Raw genomic sequence first — 18,089 nt, forward strand, 5'->3', positions numbered from 1 at the left:
ATTATGAGTTAATTTTTTTTAAAAAAATTATATGACAATATTGTGGGAGAAAAAAATGCCCTCAGACTGCTCTATGTGGCAAACCAGGTGAGCTGGAACATTTCTGGCCATATCCTTGCTAGGCAATTTCTTCAGGAAATACTTGAAATCACAGACTAGAACTCACTCACTGACCTGTGAGTGCCAGGCAGCATCTGAATTAAATGAGAATCTGCAAACACCAGAGAAGCCCCAGCCCAGGAGGGCTGATCCTGGCACCAGGACAGGCTCTGGAGGCACTCCCAGACCAGGAAAGGGTGTTAAGCTGTGCCCATGTGTTCCCCCGGGGCAGGCAGGAGCTGAGGGCAGCAATCATGGCAGGGGTAGCCCTTCCTTACCAGCCCTCTCTTCTGCATTTGTGGTGGCTCTGAGGCTACTTTGGTCCCTGGGAGGGGTAGAGAAGCTCCCAAGTTCTGCCCACATCCTGCCCGTCCCTGCCTGTTTACTTGCAGGGCTGGAGCCTGCAGGAGAAGCATTCCCAAAGGCAATCCTCTGCTGCAGGACAGAGATCAGGAATAAGGTAGGTCTGAAAGTGCCTCAGAGACACAGGGAGGGGAAAAAAAATCCTTTCTCCTCCTCTCATTCTTTTCCTAAAATCAGAAACAGGATGATACAATCCATTCCTAGATTAAATCTCTGAATTTCCCCTGGAAATGTTCCCTTTGTTGGGAGATTCACACTATGCAGAGGCAATGCTCCTATTTATAACTTGTGGCTGAAGAGAAGTCTCTCATTAAGTAGAACAATGTTAGAGTAACTGTTGAATGCATTTCAGTGCTTTTGTAACATTTATTTTAAGAGGTTGTCCTCTGCTGAAAGGTGGGTCAGCCTCAGCACCAGGGTCTGTGTGGCTTTATTCTTACTTTGCACTTGTGTATGTCCCTTGGAGTTTGGGTTTGCTTTTTTTCATATATATTATTTTTAGTTGTTGGTTGTTATCATTTTTTCTTTCTGATTTACACTAATAGAGTTGCAGCTGCATATCAGGATGGAGCCAGGCTCTGAGATATGAGAGCTTTGCCACGACAAAAAAATAATTGGTTCCTGCAATTTGGAATCTGATGAAACTGAAGCGTGTTAAGGTTGAATACTTAGCCTGCTCTTGCATGATCTTTCCAATAACTCATGTTCCTTTGAAGTCACTTCATTGTCCTGACTTTCCTGGGTTTGAATTGTTGCCAGTGAAACTGAGTCCTCCTGGTGTAATTCATAGGCAGGAATCATAAAGCTGACACTCCTGCATGTTGGTATGTGGGGAAAAAAATCCTTTTGCCCCTAGGATGTTATTAGGAACAAGATGACAACTTGTGAATATTTTCCAGGTATCATAATGTTTTAATATATTGGAAAGTTGAATAACATCAGTGATAAGATCACAGCAATGTGTGACATCGTGTTTCTGTTGTCCTGAATTGCAAATCTGTTCTGGCCTATGGTGAACATCAAAAGTTTTAATGCTAAAACTTTTATTATAGATTTTAATATTATTTATGTCTTTTAATACTTTGAACCTTACAAGGACTTTACTCATGAAGTACAGAAAAACAGGGAAAACTGTGGTCTTATGGATATCCAATGGCATTCCTATGGACATAACTGAATACTTTAGAAAAGTAATAGACTGGTTTTTATAAATAGCATCCCAAAGCAAATCTTATGGAAAAAATCTAATGGTCTATGAAGGATTTATTTGTGCATATTGCTTTGTTTTCCATGGTGAACTTTTCATAAATAGTGTAGTTACAAGCAAGGTAGACAAGCTGTTTCATGTGAATAAATGAATCAATACATCAAACTAAGGCAGTGGTGTGGAAAAGCAAGGAGTGACCTATTGTCAGTGAGAACAGACTTGGGGGTGTGAGGCAGGATATGCTTTTCAATTTGCTGCAATAAACATTTTTCCAAACACTTCAGAAGTGGAAGTTCAATATAAAGACTGAAGACTTGCATTGTGCTCTCAATCTTTTGTTTCGTACGCCTCAGAGGGAAATAAAATTCTGCCTTCTCAAAGGAGAGGCCAAATGTGAGGAGATAGAGCTGCTCTCTCTCAGACTTGAGAGTCAAAGCTGTGGTTCATGTGGATGGGAGCACCAAAGAGAAGAGTTAAACCCACACCAGTCTTCTGCTGAGATGGTTGGTTGTAATACAGGGACCCAGCAGTGCTCTCATCTGTCTCACAGACATTTCAAAGGTGGGGAAATCCCTTTCAACAGATAAATGTCAGACCTGTCTGTTGTACTGTATGGGGCCAGTCCTACACAGAAGACTGTGCCATGGAAAGACATCATTTATGTGAGATGAATTCAGTGCAGTGGCTCTCCAAAGCTTTCATACCCCATGTAATGTTGAAGTTTTGTAGCTTTGCAGCACTTGCTAGTGAGTAAATGCAGCAAGACCAGAATCCCCATGCAGCAAACCATAGAATACAGAGTGGTTTTGGTTGGAAGAGACCTTCAGGGTCTTCTGTTTGCAAACCCTGCCCTGAGCAGAGACACCTTCCACTAGATTGGATTGCTCAAAGCCCCATCCAAGCTGGAACACTTCCAGGGATGGAGCAGCCTCAGCTCCTCTGGGCAGCCTGAGCCAGGGCCTCACCTCCCTCCCAGGGAAGGATTTATTCCTAATGTCTGATCTAAATCTACCCTCCTTCAGCTTAAAGCCATACCCCCTTGTCCTCTCATTGCATGCCTTTGTAAAAATTTTTCTCTCCAGGCCTAGCAAATTGGAGTTCTTATAGATTATTTCCTTTCCCATCCCTGTTGTAATATTTTGGGGCATACAGCAGTTATTGCTCACAGTGTAATTCTCTGGGATGTCTGATTTGCCTGAGAGATGTAAGTATTTGTGCTGGCATGGGACTTCACTGGAAATGAAAGCCACAGTTCAGCAGTTTAGATTTAAGCCTGCTGAATTTTTGAAAGAAAATTCCTTCCCTGAATTTGGGAGTAACCCCAGCAACCCACATGCCATGAATGCCAAGGGGAAGAGGGGGTGTGAAGGCTGAATGGGGAGCAGGAGGGCATCAAAAACCCTGGAAGTTGGATACAAGATAGCAGCTGAAAAATGCACTTTCTTACCTAGCTTTAAAAAGTCTTTCCCAGTAAAAGAACAGTGAATGCAGTCACTATATCTACCAACAAGGTTTTGTGCAGAATTTCTTGAGGTACTTGCTGGGTAGTTGTACAAAAGTTTTTCTCAGTTTTAGGATAATAATATAATATAATAATATAATCTTGTATTTAGTTTTTCTCCATTTAACCAGGCACTGTTAAGCACCAGCTGTGTTTTCAGTTTCTGTTCAAAGCAGAAGAAGGCAAGGAGCTTGAAAATTTTTATTTTCTTTTTCTCTTTTTTGTGCAAGCAAAACATTGTTGATGCAGTTGAGCTAATCTGTTATTTAGTTTCTTACTTATTTCTCTGTTTGGGATTATTTTTAGGCAAAGAAACAGCTGATAGCATTGTGGCCTGTTTACCTTAGTACAGAAAAAATTAAAAAACTTTCATGATTAACCACCAGTCAAGCAACTTGTTCTGGGCCCTAGAAGTCAGGGAAGGGTTTCAAATTAAAACATGACACTGCAAACAGAAGAGGAATGCATTCATTTTAGAGATCAAGAGCATCAGGTGATGGTAGCTGAGCACTCAAGCAGCTTTCTAGTCCTAGTGAGGGAATGCTCTGTCTTAAATCAAAACAAATAGTTCTATAGATCAGGAAAAGTACTGCAACTTTGAGCAAGGTAGAGATGATATACCGGGATTGTTAGGAATAATTTTGGGTTTATGTTGGCTGGGAGGTGAGACTGCACATTATTGTCTCTTTCAGCTGCACTTATCTATAAATAAATGTTGGCCTCTGAATACATTGACATGAATATGACAAACTTTCACACATCAAATTAGATCTCATATGTATCTGTGGAAAACAAGTTATAACACCTGTTTTATCTCTTAAAGAACAGACTGTCAGTCTTGTTAACAAAGACAAAACAGCAAAACAAGCACAATCTCATCTTTTTTTTTTCTTTTGTTGTTTATTTGGCAACAGATAGATTAAAACAGTTAGACTTCAGACAGCAACTGTGCTGAAAATATTTGCTTATCTGAATATGATGTCAATTCCTGTGCATGTCTGCCCATGGCAATGTATTAGTTAGTATTTTGGTATTTTCCTTGGCATCAAAAGGAGAAGAAAGCAAAGAACCTTCTTGCTCCTGAGTGGAGCAGGAAGTCTAGTGCCAAAACAGGTGTAGAAAGGCCAAAGTGCTCAGGGTCTTTTTGAACCCTTTATTTTCTGGTGAGGGCTCCTGAGCCTCCCTGCAGTCAATGAGAGCAGAGCATCCCCCGCCGGCATTTGGGCCAGGTGAGCCTCAGGGCTGGCTGCATCCAATCCAATTCACAGACAGAGAAAACTCAGAGTGAAGTTTAACAATTTTAGGCAATCCAGAAGTGCCCTGTAGTTTTGGTTCCCATATCTTTTATAATTCACTTGAAACAAGACTAAACTCTGCACAGAATGTTCTTAAGCTCTCCCTGTGGAACCACTGCTAAAGTTCAAAAAGACATTGCTTTTCCTAGCTCCAATTTGGTTCTTCTTCCCAAACCTGCTTTTCTTGGATAATTTTCTTGGACAATCATTCAGGAAGGGGGGTTTCTGTTTAGAAGTTGTGCTTCTTCTGTTCCCCATTAGGCAAAGACTTTGCACTCAAGTCTACTCCTCCTCTGCCTCTGAGCTTGATAAAGTTTCCTATCATTACCTTTATCATCTTTAGTTGCTTTTGGCTGAATTTCTTATGTCACCTTGACCAGACAGACATTTGCTGAAATATTGGTATCTGTTGGAACACCAATATCTAAAGCTTTGCTCTTTGTCTAAGCTTCTTCTATTGTGTCTGGGGAAAATAATCACTTCTTGTGACTACTTAATTTATTTTACTCTTCCTCAAGAGAAAGAGATGAAATCAATTTGAGTATGGATTTTTTTTCTTTCTTTTTTTTTTCTTTTTTCTCTCCATGAACTTGAAAGGAGCTTAGTACAAAACCACACAAAATGTTAGTTAGACACCTACAGCCTAAACCTAATTGAGATAAATCTCAGCCAGAGCTCTGCTATGTCTTAAGAAAAAGAGTATAGTGTGAGACCATTTGAAACTAAGCTTTACAGTCCAAGAATGCACAGATTTAATTTGTTTTAAGTTCTAGCACTGCTGCCTAGTAGGCATCTCTTTTCCATTTCTACAACTTTTCCATGTTCTTTCTTCTCCTCCAAATTTTCTAATTTTTGTTTTGTTATTATTTTCCTGAAAACACTCAATGTACCAATTCATTTCAAAATATTCTCTCCCCATCAAATACAATCTTTGATACCTATATTATCTATGCAACAGCTCGCTTTTCTTTTAAAATAAAAATTCAGGATATTGTATAGGAAGAGGTAGGGAAAAGGGAATTAAGTAATTTTTGAAGTTTCAGGTATTTTTGAGACAGTATGAGCCACTTCCTCCTACAGTTAATTGTGAAAGCTTTAAATATGAAGGAATGATAATGTTAGGAAGACCTGAGTGTGATGTTTCATTCATGTGATCTGAAAATTCCTTTTTTTCTTTTTTCATCTATTCCCTTTTTGCTTTCTCTTTTCCCACTGCTGTTTTTGAAACTTGTGTGAAGAATGACAAGGAAGGAAGCAGAGTGGAGAGGATGGGACAGGGTGAGAGCTGAAATGGCCCCAAACCCTTCCAGCCAACACCAGAATTATTGATCTGATGCTGTCACACCCCTGGCCATAAGCACAGACAGGCAGACCCAGCTGTGTTTCAGGGGTAGCTGCAAATCTCTTATCAGTTCCTAAGTGATAAGCTCCCTCTTGCCTCTGTCAGCTGCCTGACATGAGAGCTGTGTGTGGGCTGTAGAGCACAAGCTTTGTATCTTATCCTTTCTGTGTGAGTGACAGTGGTGAAGAGAGCCCTTCCTGTAAGAAACTAGGGATAATTTATATGTTTTCCCCAGGTACATCTTTTCCTGTTAAATTTACAGCTGTCAGACCCTTATTTGCTGTACTTCTCTTCAGCATCTGCAGATCATCTCCTGTTTCAACAGAATCATAAAATGGTTTGGGTTGGAGGGGACCTTCAAGCTCACCTAGTCCTGACCTCCTTACCATGGGCAGGGACACCTTCCACTATCCCAGGTTGCTCCAAGCCCCTCCAGCCTGGCTTTGAACACTTCCAGGGATGGGATATCCACAGCTTCTCTGGGTAACCTGTGCCAGTGCCTCACCACTTCCAAAGCAAAGAATTTCTCCCTAATATCCAATCTAAACCTGCCCTCTCTCAGCTTAAAGCCATTATCCCTTGTTCTGTCACTACATTATCCTTGACAAAATCTCCCCTTCAACTCTTTAGGTGCTGAAAGACTGCTATAATATCTTCCTAGAGCCTTCTCTTTTCCAGGCTGAACAATTCCAATTATCTCAGTCTCTTCTCACAGGAGAGGTTCTCCATCCATCTAATCCTCTTTGTGGCCTCCTATGGACTCGCTCCTACAGGTCAACATCCTTCCAGTGTTGCTCTAAGTGGGGTCTCATGAGAGTGGAGAAGAGGAGCAGAATCACCTCCCTTGGCCTGCTGGCCACTCTGCTTTTGATGCAGACCAGGATATGGTCGAATTTTTGGGCTGCAAGTGCACATTGCTTTCTCATGTCCATCTTTTTTATCCACCAACACCCTCAATTCCCTTTTTGCAGCACTGCTCCTGATCCATTCATCTTATTCATCCATTCATCCATCCCATCTTATTTAGTTTTCCATCTTACTCACAGCCCTGGAGGCAGAAATGACAATAAAAGTGAAAAGGCAGAATTTTCCTGCAGGTCTCCTTCTGCTGGGATCATGGTGAAATCATGGAAGGATTCACAGTCAGTGATTTCCTGAGTGTCATATTCAGAAATTGAGAGGAGTAGAGCATGGTTTTTATCTCAGTCTTGGACTTAGGATCTCTGACGCTTGATAAACTCTGCTTCTGCTTGACTCCCCTGTTTTCCCCATACCTGCCTGTCCCATGCTGATGGACACAGTGGTGGGCAGAGATGGCTGAGACATCAAAAATCCAACTTGTCTTCACTCAAAACTGTCCTGCACTGAAGCCATGCTTCTTATGTGTCTCATTTTATAGCAGTCTGTGTTGATGGTGAAGACATTCACAATGCAGAACTTTGTGGTCAGAGGAGATGATTCTTCCGGCCCCCTCTTAGCCCAGCTCCTTTCATAAGAAAGAGAAACCTTTCAGAGAGCCATAAGGAGACTGGAGGCAATCACTTCCGGGATTTTCAGTCTTAAATTCTCCACGCAACCTCCTCACTCTGCAGACACCTAAGCTGGGTAAGGTGTCTAACCTTAGGGTTCTGCTGTTGAGGTTTCCAAGATTTTCCCCTGCCTTAAATGATTTGAGTTGTACAATTATGAGAAATTAAGTGGCAATCCTACATCAGTTCCAGTACCACCTTTTGTTTGGGTCCATTCTCAAAATGTTTTGTTGCAATGTCAGCTGTGAATTGCTTTCTACCCTGAGGCCCTGCTGCAACAGGTGGCAAAGACTGGCCTGTTTCTACAATACCTGGAGAGAAGGGGCTCCTTGCAATCTCCCTATATCTGTTCAATTGTCCTTTTTCAGTCCAGTGTTTTAAAATAGAAATGGTTGTGCCTGCTCTCAGTGAAGGAGAGCATGGAGATTCTCAGCTTGGGTGGGTTTCAGGCAGTGGATACAAAATCTGGGAGTGCTGGATGGAGAGGGAAAGGTTCAGAGCTGAGGATGCAACCCTGCTATCTGTTCCTCCATAAGTAATGACAGATACCTCTTATTTTCATGGCCTTTATTCACAGATCCTACACTTCTGCTGGTGTGTTGGTGTCCACAGCAGAGTTCTGGGTTTCATTACAGAGGTCAAGACCATGCAAATTTTGCCATGGAAAGGCTCTGCAGTACTGAATCTCTTAATCAAATGCACTTGTTGTTTCTGAACAAATTTTCATTACATTAGATGTCCATCATCCTTTTGGAACACATGGAGGAGGAACTCAGCCACGCGGTTCAAGAAGAAGGCATTTACATTCCTGTATTTGGGAAATTTTCTGCCATTTGGATAGTTCAGCAGGAATGTTGGGAAGTGGTAGGTGAGTGTGTGGTACACATCCAATTAGCATGGCCCTGTTAATAACCCTGAGAGTGACAGACAATGGGCATGAGCTCATTTCTGGAGTTTGTAGGGATTCTGGTTATCCAGGCCATTATCATAAGGCAGAGAGCAAGGAATGCACAGCAATTCTTCCTTGCCCCAGTTAAGAGTTCTGGGAAATGCGTTCACCAGGCTCCTCTTTGTTAGAAAGTATGTTGTCTATTTTCCAAATAGATTTAGGCTCTTACCCCATCCTGATTTCTTGCTCCAGCTCTGCTTGCTAACTATATAAAGCCATTACATATGGGTCTTTTTACTGACATAATCCTCGACTGTACTAAAAAAGAAAATATTAAATTTCATTCCAAGAGCTGTAAGAACTTCCATGAGGATATAAAAAGCAGGAAATTGGCCCTGTAAGAGTGGAGTACTCTCATATTGAATAGCCTTCAGGGGCTCAGTGTTAAAGGCTTCTTCCTAATAGCTAATGTAGGTTGGAACATTTTGGCCTCTGCTTGAGAGGAAATGGGATTTGTAGGACTTTGCCAGTACAGGTTTACAGGGCTTAGGCCAAAGGACTGGTGTTCTGTGACCCTGCACAAAATCAACATGCTCCATACATACACTCAAAGAGAGTTTGAACATGCAGTACTGAGGAAAAAAAATCTCAGGATTTTCCACTCCATCACAAACTGGTGCTACTGTAACTTCTGGACATCATTTTGGTCTTTGTCGTGCTTGTATCCCTCTTCTTCAATCTGGACCCCCTGGACAGATGTGGAGTTTAATTTAAATGTACAAAACTCTGAGAATAATGTTATTTATTACCCCAAACAGCCAGTGTGATGTGTATTACCTTCAGGTGATGGATTTTCCATTTCCAGGATGTCTGCTTGCTGCAAACCCTGCTTCAGCAACAACATGAGAGACATTTCAGCATTGTGCTAGGTTTAAAAGAAGACAAAAAAATATGGGCAAAGTTTTCTAGCTTAGCCTTGTGCAATACAGTCATTATTAGGGTGGTTGAGCTGTGCACCTGCTGCTTGGTAATGTAGGTTGGAGTGTGTTCTTCCAAGAGCATTCCTAAATTTTTATGTACCTAATAATATTGTGTTAATATCCACAAGATTCAAGTAAATTTGCATCCCAAAAGATGAGCCACTGCAGAGGCAGAAAATCGACCAGCATGTTTTGTAATTGACTTGCAATCTCTGGGACTTGAATTATATACTTCAGAATCTTTTGGGGGTAGAAGAGGATAGTGCAAATGAGATTATGACAAGTCAACCAACCTCTGAGTATCCTGTTCTGTTGCTAATTCCCTGGTCCATGCTAAAGAGGCTACAGCTTTGCAGAGGAAAGTAAGTAACAATTAAGGGGAAAATTTATCTGAAAAAATTCAAATAAAATGCAGCCCTGAGAAGCTACTTTGCTATATTTTTTTAAAGCATCTTGAAGTATTGAACCAATGCTTCAGTTTCAAGTTCAAGACATTCTTCCTGCCTTTGCCAGTGAATAAATAAACACAGTGAGAGAAGCTGTCAGTACAAGTGCTGCAGGTGCTGGTGCCTGGTTCTTGGGCATAGTCTGTTTCCAGGCACTGTTTTCCCAGATCAGATGTGCAAAGCTTCCCCTTATCAGCCTCTCCTTATCAGCTTTTCTAATCCCTTCTAACTCTGAGACACTTCCCATGGGTCTTTTACTTGATAACTATTTCAGTAAGATTTACCAAGATGCTTGAGCAACTGTGTTTTGTACAGAACCAGCCTTTTAGATGTAGAACTTCTATTTAAATTCAAACTCCTTGTTAGCTGAAGTGAGAAGGGGTCACCCTTTATGGGCTTGGCTGGTCCATAAACACATTAATTCATAGGATGCAGCGCAGATTTTCCTGACAGTCTGGTCAATGATGCCAAAGCTAAAGAGGGAGTCTGTCACAGATTTTGATTGTAGATTACCTTGGGGTTTCCTTGGACAATGAATAGAAAGATTTCTAAGCTTGATATGCAAGAGTACAATTTAAATCTGGAGTTACTTCCTCTGGGCAAAACACGGAAAAGTTATACTTGGGAATATTGCCTCAAGGTTTCAGCCTGCAGACACTGCGTGGCTGCAGCAGGCAAAAATATCCTGCAAAGTCTTCCTCTAGCAATGAGGATGTTTTAGAATAGCAGGGATTTGGCAGACAACCAGTAAGGGCTTGTTTTAAAGCGTCTGTGGTAAATGCATTTATGAGGGGTCAGCTTGTGGAATGCCTGATCCAAGCATAGGTTAAGGAGTCAAGAGTAGCTGTATTCTAATTCTGACCTTGCCTCAGGGCTCCTTGTGTGGGCACGTGCAGCACCACAGAGGTTAAAGGAACATTTCTCAGGCTGCAAATTAGGAAATGCCCATGTTGAGTTAATCCTTGGAGTGTGCTTCATGGCCCTCTAGGACTCTTGGCTACAATCCTTTTTGGGATTTTTTCCACTCAGCTCCTGTTTTGTTGTGTCTCCTGGACAGGTACCTATCACTTAGGGAACATCCATGTATTATTTTTCCCCTCCTAAATGATCAATTTGTACTTTATTTCTCACACAATCAAACACTTCCAGTTAGAGCAATATTAATCATTCATGGGCCTGGCCAGTTCCAGCACCAAGAGCCTCAGGGCAGTAATAGAGTTCAGCAAAGGCAAACAAATCGATGGGTGGAATGGTCTGCTGTCTTTCCCACTGCCCTATTTCATCTCCCATAAAGCTGAAAAACTGCCTTGGCTCACAATCATGTTAACCATCACCCTGCATCTGATCAGATTTTTAGACATTGGGGATGGAAGTTGCTCTTAAAATGGATGTAGCCCAGAGAAGCTGTGGCTGCCCCATCCCTGGAAATGTTCAAGGCCAGGCTGGATGGATCTCTGAGCACCCTGGTAGAGTGGAAAGTGTCCCTGTGCATGGCAAGGGTTGGAATGAGATCATCCTGGAGGTCCCTTCCAACCCAAACAATTCTGTGATTTTATCATTGCAAATGAAGAGAAGAGATGTCCCACTCCCTGCAGCCTCACCAGCATTTAAAGCAGATGTTGAAGAGATTTTTGCTAGCAGGGTGCATGAATGGCTTCATCTACCATACTGTGGGTCTGCTGATACTCTTCTCCTTGATTTCAGCAGACTTTGGCTCAGTTGTGCTTGAGCAAAGTACCTCAGGAATAGCTCTGGTGTTAGCAGAGAATTTTCTGCTCTATTATTCACATGGGTTTTTAAACAATGTCCACTGAAATCAATGTGCCTTTTTTCATTAACTGCAGTTGGCTTTGAATCAGGCCTGGGAAGATGCACATCTTCCAGAAATGCCATTGGACAATTTCTTTAAAAATCATCGAACAAAGATATATGACCCATGGGATGATCAGCAGGGAAGAAAGTCCCATCTCTCTTTTATACAGTTGGCTTCCTGCTCATATCAGCAATAATTTAGATAATTAAATTGCTTAGTTCAGTAGTTGGAAGAAGCACAATCAACAAGCTGACTCCACTAAGATGTCAGATGTATTAGTGTGCTGGGTTTTATATTTGGCTTTTTTTTTGTGTGTGTGTGTGAAAAGCTGTATAATTAGACACTGTCTTTTTCACCCCCAGCTAACCTCTTCTTCAGAGGAGCATACCAAAGACATTTAAAATCACATTATGAATGCCAGCATAGTTACAACATTTATATGACATATGGTGATGTTCAGTGGCAGCAGACGAATGGATGAAATCAAGCACAATAATAGAATCAGCCCCCCTTGAATTTAACAGTAAGACAAACAATTCAGTAGTATAATTTAGTAATATGCAAGCAAGAGCTTGAATATTTTAATGAGGAGTCTAAAGTACATAACTGGGCATACTTTTAACATTTAACTTTGATTCAGTGGTCTTTGTTCTGTCCCTGTAGGGTCTTTGAACTTTTGCTCACATGAGGTAGGAAAAGTTTTATTTAATCACACTCCTGAAATGCTCATCTTACTGTGACTCCAGGTTTATTTTGTTTTGTTTTATGAATATTTGTGGCTGAATCACTGCTCTGAAGAATGAAGGAGATCAGAGAAAGTGTTCTGTGTTGTTCCATCTCTAACTCATCTCTCAAACCAGGACAGAGGAGCAGTATCTGGAGAGGCTGAGATTGGGTATATCCAGAGCCAGTGCAAATTGCTTCTCCTAGAAGTGCCATGAAGTTTTCTTCTCTGCCACATTCTCTGTGTCTGCCCCCCTCTATGTCTTTCCTTTTATCTTTTCAAGATGCCACTCCTAAACAAACAATTTTCCTTCTCATTTTACACAAAAACATTTTTCATCTTGTTTTCTGAATTGCAGTGTTGAGATGAGAAATCCAAGTTCCCCTTTGGATGTTTTTTTTTTTTAATGGATGTTTTTTGCCCTGCATTCCCCAAAGAGTATTTGCTTATTGTTCAAAACTAAAGAGTCCTTACCATGGATTCCAAGTGACCTAAAACTCCACACTAACCCCCCCAAAAAGCCATCCTGAAGCTTAAAGTTATATAGAACTCATGCCTATGTTTTGCATATTGTTTGTTCAGCTGTGAGATGGTATGAATAGCTTTATGCTGTGCTTGTATTTTGAGTGTAGAGAGCTCACTCTAACATTCACCAACTTCCCAGCCAGGATGCCATTCCCACATCATGTTTGCATGTAGACAGAAGTATTCACTTCTTTCTTTTTTTCCCATTGAACTATTAAAAAGACAGACACAGAGTCCACAGTTCAGTAATAAACTCGGACGTGATAGCATTTGTCAGTTCTTTTTGCAATATCCCTTAATGCATCACAAGGGAATCCCAAAGTGATGTTTGTGAAATAAAAAGAAAATGGGAGATATTTTTAAATGATGTACATTGACTTAGGCCTCTTTGAGCAAAATTATTCCCACATGATAGGCTGAACTAAAAATAATAATAATTAAAAAAAAATCCATATTGGCCATTTGGAAATAGGGTTAAATATAGAGAATTTCTTAGACTTGGATCACTCTGAAAACTAAACTGTCTCAATTTTTGGCTCCTTTTTGACCTTTTCTCCTGGAAAGGGAAATAAATAGTGATCAGCTGCTGCAATTTCAAACTGGGCTCAGTCTCAAAGTGGCTGACTGAGGTGGGAAAGAAACAAGTGTGGAAAACACATAGCTAAAAATATTTTATTTCCAACCTTTCTTATAACACCTCTGAACACTTCATTGCCATGACATGAGTCCTGTTGATGTGAAAGGGGCAATTTCTGTCACTGGTATATTTGTACATAAAGTAGTTGCAAGTTAAGAGACTTGGTTCAATTCTTTGTGCTATAAAAGTGGATAAAATTATATATTTTTGCCTGAATAATATTGAACCATAAATGTGTATTAAAGCCACCACAAGTTATGATTATAGATTTTAAGCAGATGTTCTGATTTGATTTGTGGCTTTTTCTTCCCGCACTATTTTTAGCCTAAATGGCTGCTCTGAGACACCTTGCAGCACTCAAAATGCAGAAATGAGCCCTTGAAGTGTTCTGGCAAGGAGAGGAGATGAATGAGCCCTTAGAGACAGAGCCCTCAGGCCCGGCTGTGGAGGAAGTTCTTCTGCTGGGGTGGAATCTCACATGCACCCAGTGAGCCCCATCCACCCAGTGAGCCCCATCCACCAAACTGCATCTGCTGCTCACAGAGCCCGGGCTGTTCTGCTGACTGACACCAGCTGGTGCTCTGCTCCTTTTATCCTGGCCTGCTGTGGGTTAGCAGCTGGCCAAGACTGTTTTTAAGAGTGTATTTATAAAACTTCACAGTCGTGCAAGCCCAGATACGGAGCGAGGACGTTTTGAGCGTGGCGCTGGAAGCGCAGGATGTCTCCTGGCAGATCTGGTTTCCCAGCTCTTGCTGCTGCTGCCACAAACCTGCTGTCCCATCACTTGTGCCCAAAAACAACGTTTCCTAAAAAAATCCAGGGGAGCAGAAACCTTGGGCTGAAGGCTCCCATGGATATTTAAAGTCATGCCTGTCCTGATCACTCTGCTGATTGGTATTTCAATAACATGCTTATTTAGAAGGAAATTCTAACTCCTGTAGGGCACAGTGGTATTTTCATGCCTTTTTTACCCTGCAGCCTTTTCCAGCTGGCTCAAACCTGAACACCTCACTGTCTGGTAGGGACATCGTCTGGCTGAGGTGTAAACTACAGCACCTGATTGTGTCCTTTGTATTTAGGGTTGGTACATGAATAAATATGATTTTTTAAAAATCTTTCTTGTGTTTATATTCCACTGCTGGCAGATACTTCTAAATTTTATTTACAGTGAATGGTTTATTATATGTATTGCTTTTCTCCTTGTCTGCATAGGATACAGACTTCTGAAAATAACCTGGTTTTTATCTTTTGGAAAGAGCCTGTATTTTTTGTTGGGATAAGGATTTATAGTGACATCTTGACAACTTCATAAAGTTTTTTCCCCTTTTTAATTTCCTAAACCAGCGCAACATGCTGAGATACATGGTTGAGATAGGCCCAACATCTGAGTGATCAAAATGGGTTTTGAACAAATGCTGACGCCACCATTCTTCCTGTCTGTGATTCCCACAGAACCTTATTGCTTTGAAAAGAAATACCCTAGAAGGCATAATTGACTCTGCAGCAATGAACTACATCAGACAGTGTCCCCTTCATGACTTCTACCCAGCTATCAACAGTGAGAAGCAGACGTGCATGTTAAAAGACTGAGAAGGCACAACTTCCCCAAGAAAATGGACAAAAATCATTAGAATCCTTAAAGAGGAAAAGAAAGAATCAGGAGATGGGGAAAAGTTTTTGAAAATAATGCCTCAGGCAGTGAGAGCTGCAGAGTGGAAGCTGGTTGCTACCTTCTGGGTGTTCAAACAGTAGATCAAACTGCAATGACTTCATGATATAATAAAAAAATAATAAAACAAGGGCAATAACAGATTTTTTTTAAAGTGTCAATCTAGTGTTAGAAAACACAGCTTAACTTTTAAAAGCTCAGCTACTTTGCCTGGCTTCTTACAATACCTGCTGACTTCAGTGACTCCACTCAAAGTCAACCCAAACCAAAGACCTTATATTGAAGATAACCCTGAGCTTTTGTACATCTTAAGCTAAATAGTGGAAAGACATGTTTTGAAACTGCTGAGTTTACTCTTGCAGAGAAGGACTGATGTCAACAAATGCGTGCATGAAAACAGTGGTGTATTTTTAGCATTTGCCATTTTTGGGGCTCCAGAACTGAAAGCAGTGATGGGTGAAGTGGCAACGGGTTGTGTGTGTGATTTGTAGTGGTTTGTATCTGGGCTCTGTGTTGTGTATCTCCTAATGATGAATGCGTGGGAGGGCCAGGTCAGGAATGGTTTCCACTCCAGTGCGCTGATTGTGTAGTTGGCAGTGGACTCAATTAAAGTATAATAATCTGGTAATCTCTCTCCTGTTTCCATTCAGCTGCTTCACAGTGAATAGAGCCAGTGAACAAGTATAGCTTTTGAAAAGTAGGTGAACTCCTGCCTCTTTGTCTGAGCAGTTTATGTCTAGTCAAGTAAAATGACAGGCAGAGGAGGCGACTCTCCAGAACGTTGCTCTCATGCCTCGCATCATTACTGCCGTTGGCGCTGCTGTGCGATAACACTCGCTCTTTATTTCCCTTTCCAGGCTGCGGGTTGGATTTCCAGCAAGCGTCGCACCCCGGAGAAAAGAGGAGCTGATGTGAGAGAGGAGAAATGGATACGTCCATGGTGGGAAGGTGCCGTGTGCCCCAGCTCCTGGTTCTTCTCACGTTGGTGCTCAGCGGGGAGAGAACCACGGCACAGAGAGCAGGTACGCGCTCCGCTCACTGCCCCGGAGCTGCTGGGCTCTCCCATGGTGGGAACCTTCAGTTCCAGGAGGAAATCTATAGACAACCCATGACATTTACTGCTGGAAATACGTAAAACAGGCCTTAGGGATGGAGAAAGCTCAGGGGTCAAGGCTGTGATAGACCTGGGGTCTTTGGTTCTGCTGCAGGCGTAGAAAGTTTAGCTCAGCTGCCCACAGCAAGAGGAGCAGCTCAGCACAGCTTGCTCTGGATGTGCTCCATCTACCCCACACTGGCGTGGAGGTGATCACTTCTTCCACTGCCTCCTGTGGGTGTCAGAGGAGACCTGGTGAATCTTCTGCCTGGCTGGGACTTCCCTGTGAGCTAAACAGGGCCAGGGCACTCTTCATACCCTCCCCTGATTCCAGACACTTGAAGGATGCGTTGATGTGGTGCTTAGGGACAGGGTTTAGTGATGGACTTGACAATGTTGGGCTAATGGTTGAACTTCATGATCTTAAAGGTCCTTTCCAACCTAAATGACTCTAGGATTCTGTGTTTCTCTCTTGTCTGGTTATTAGCATGGTTTCTGGCACAGCTTTTGGCCTGGGCTCATGAACCCTCTCCCCCAAATGCCACTGAGTGCATTAGAGGATGGTATAGCTCAGGGACTGCTCTTACAGGGATCCTTGATAAGGACACGTTGGTTTTTGTGTGGCAGCAAGAAGAGTTATCTGACATCAGCGATGCCACATCTCAAATGAAAAATGGTTGTAGACCCACACAATTTTTTATAAGAGTCCAAAGGCATTGTGAGATGGAGGTTTTTTGTCTCTTTTTCTAGGAAACCTGGTATTCTCTGGGCTTGGGTAATTTATAAGAAAGGAAAGACTTTTTTAGACCTTTTTCAGTTTAAGGAATAGCTGCTTTACAGCTTTCTTATATGATCTCTCTATGTTTTTTTTTTTTTTGGGTGAAGTTTACCAGAAATAAATACCTAGTAACCAAACAAAGTGAAATCTCACTTTTTTTTTTCTGTTTCTGAGCCTGTCACAGGCAGAATATAGTGAAGCCATTTATATGTTCATTCTGTGCTTACTTAAAATAGTTTTGAGCTTATGGCTTGTTTGTGAACTATTTTTAAAGGAAATATTGCAAAACAGTTGATTCAGTGTCTGAGTAGATGAGCACAACTCTTTGAATCGTGCTCCCAGAGAGCATTTCTGCAATTACAAAACTGAAATTTTTCTTTCTGTGAGTTGTCTCCCATATTCCCTTAACATGAATGGAATTGTTTCTGCCAGTAAAAAGTACTCTTATGGCATTCTTGGAAAGCAATCCATTTTGTCTAGCAGTGGACATTAGAGTGCTGAAAATGTAGATTAATATTTACTAAAAGCAATTCTGCAGCATTTCATCTCACTGCCACCAAGTCTGTAAGCAAAGAATCACCAATGCCAAAAAAAATGATCCTGAAAGACCATGCTTTTCCTCCCTGCAATACTGCCTTGAATAGGCATCACTTTTTAAACCTTAACTCCCCCTTGTTTTAAGGCTCATTGCCCTTGAACACAGACAGGATTCATTCTGTCTGTTCTGTTTGTTTTGAAATTGCTCTTGTCTCACCTGCTGAGAGTCATTAAAATAAGTAACAGGAAGGTCTTGTGGGTGTTGCTCTCTAGTTAGTCTCACCTAATTAACATTCTTTCAGCCAGAATAGATTAATATAATAATGAATTTAGGAAAGAGGCAAGGTGGAGAAGTGTTAGCTTCTTTCTTACATTTTAATGTTTATTTTTTTTACCTTTTATATTCTCCAGAAATCAAGCAGAGCCACAACTGAGAGCCCAGCTGATATTCACAGCTGTAACTTGCATGCCATAACATAAAATGGTTTAAACCATCATCTCCACTCTCAGATTGCCTTTGAGAGAGTTTTCCCAGACAGACTTTTCTTGCTCTGGAGTTAGAGACAAGCACTCCCTCATTCACAAAATGCCATCACAGAACACGGTCCCACATGCAGGTTTTGGCTGGGACACAGTTAATTTTCCTCACAGTCGCTGCTCTG

At 41.5% G+C, this 18,089-nt stretch overlaps 1 protein-coding gene across 1 annotated transcript in view; it reads left to right on the forward strand.

Annotated features, from left to right (window-relative positions):
• The first annotated feature begins 472 nt into the window (after positions 1–472).
• The window catches only part of COL22A1 (collagen type XXII alpha 1 chain), a 217,508-nt gene continuing 199,891 nt past the window's right edge, over positions 473–18,089 (forward strand). Inside the window, exons 1-2 of the mRNA XM_054281552.1 lie at positions 473–559; positions 15,877–16,041. Of these exons, the coding sequence (XP_054137527.1) occupies positions 15,945–16,041 (97 nt within the window). The 5' untranslated portion in view covers positions 473–559; positions 15,877–15,944. The remainder of the gene's footprint in view (positions 560–15,876; positions 16,042–18,089) is intronic.

This window comes from Melozone crissalis, unplaced genomic scaffold (assembly GCF_028551555.1).
Source record: "Melozone crissalis strain CALT ecotype California unplaced genomic scaffold, PUWL_Pcris_2 ptg000002l_1, whole genome shotgun sequence".
Lineage (NCBI taxonomy): Eukaryota > Metazoa > Chordata > Aves > Passeriformes > Passerellidae > Melozone > Melozone crissalis.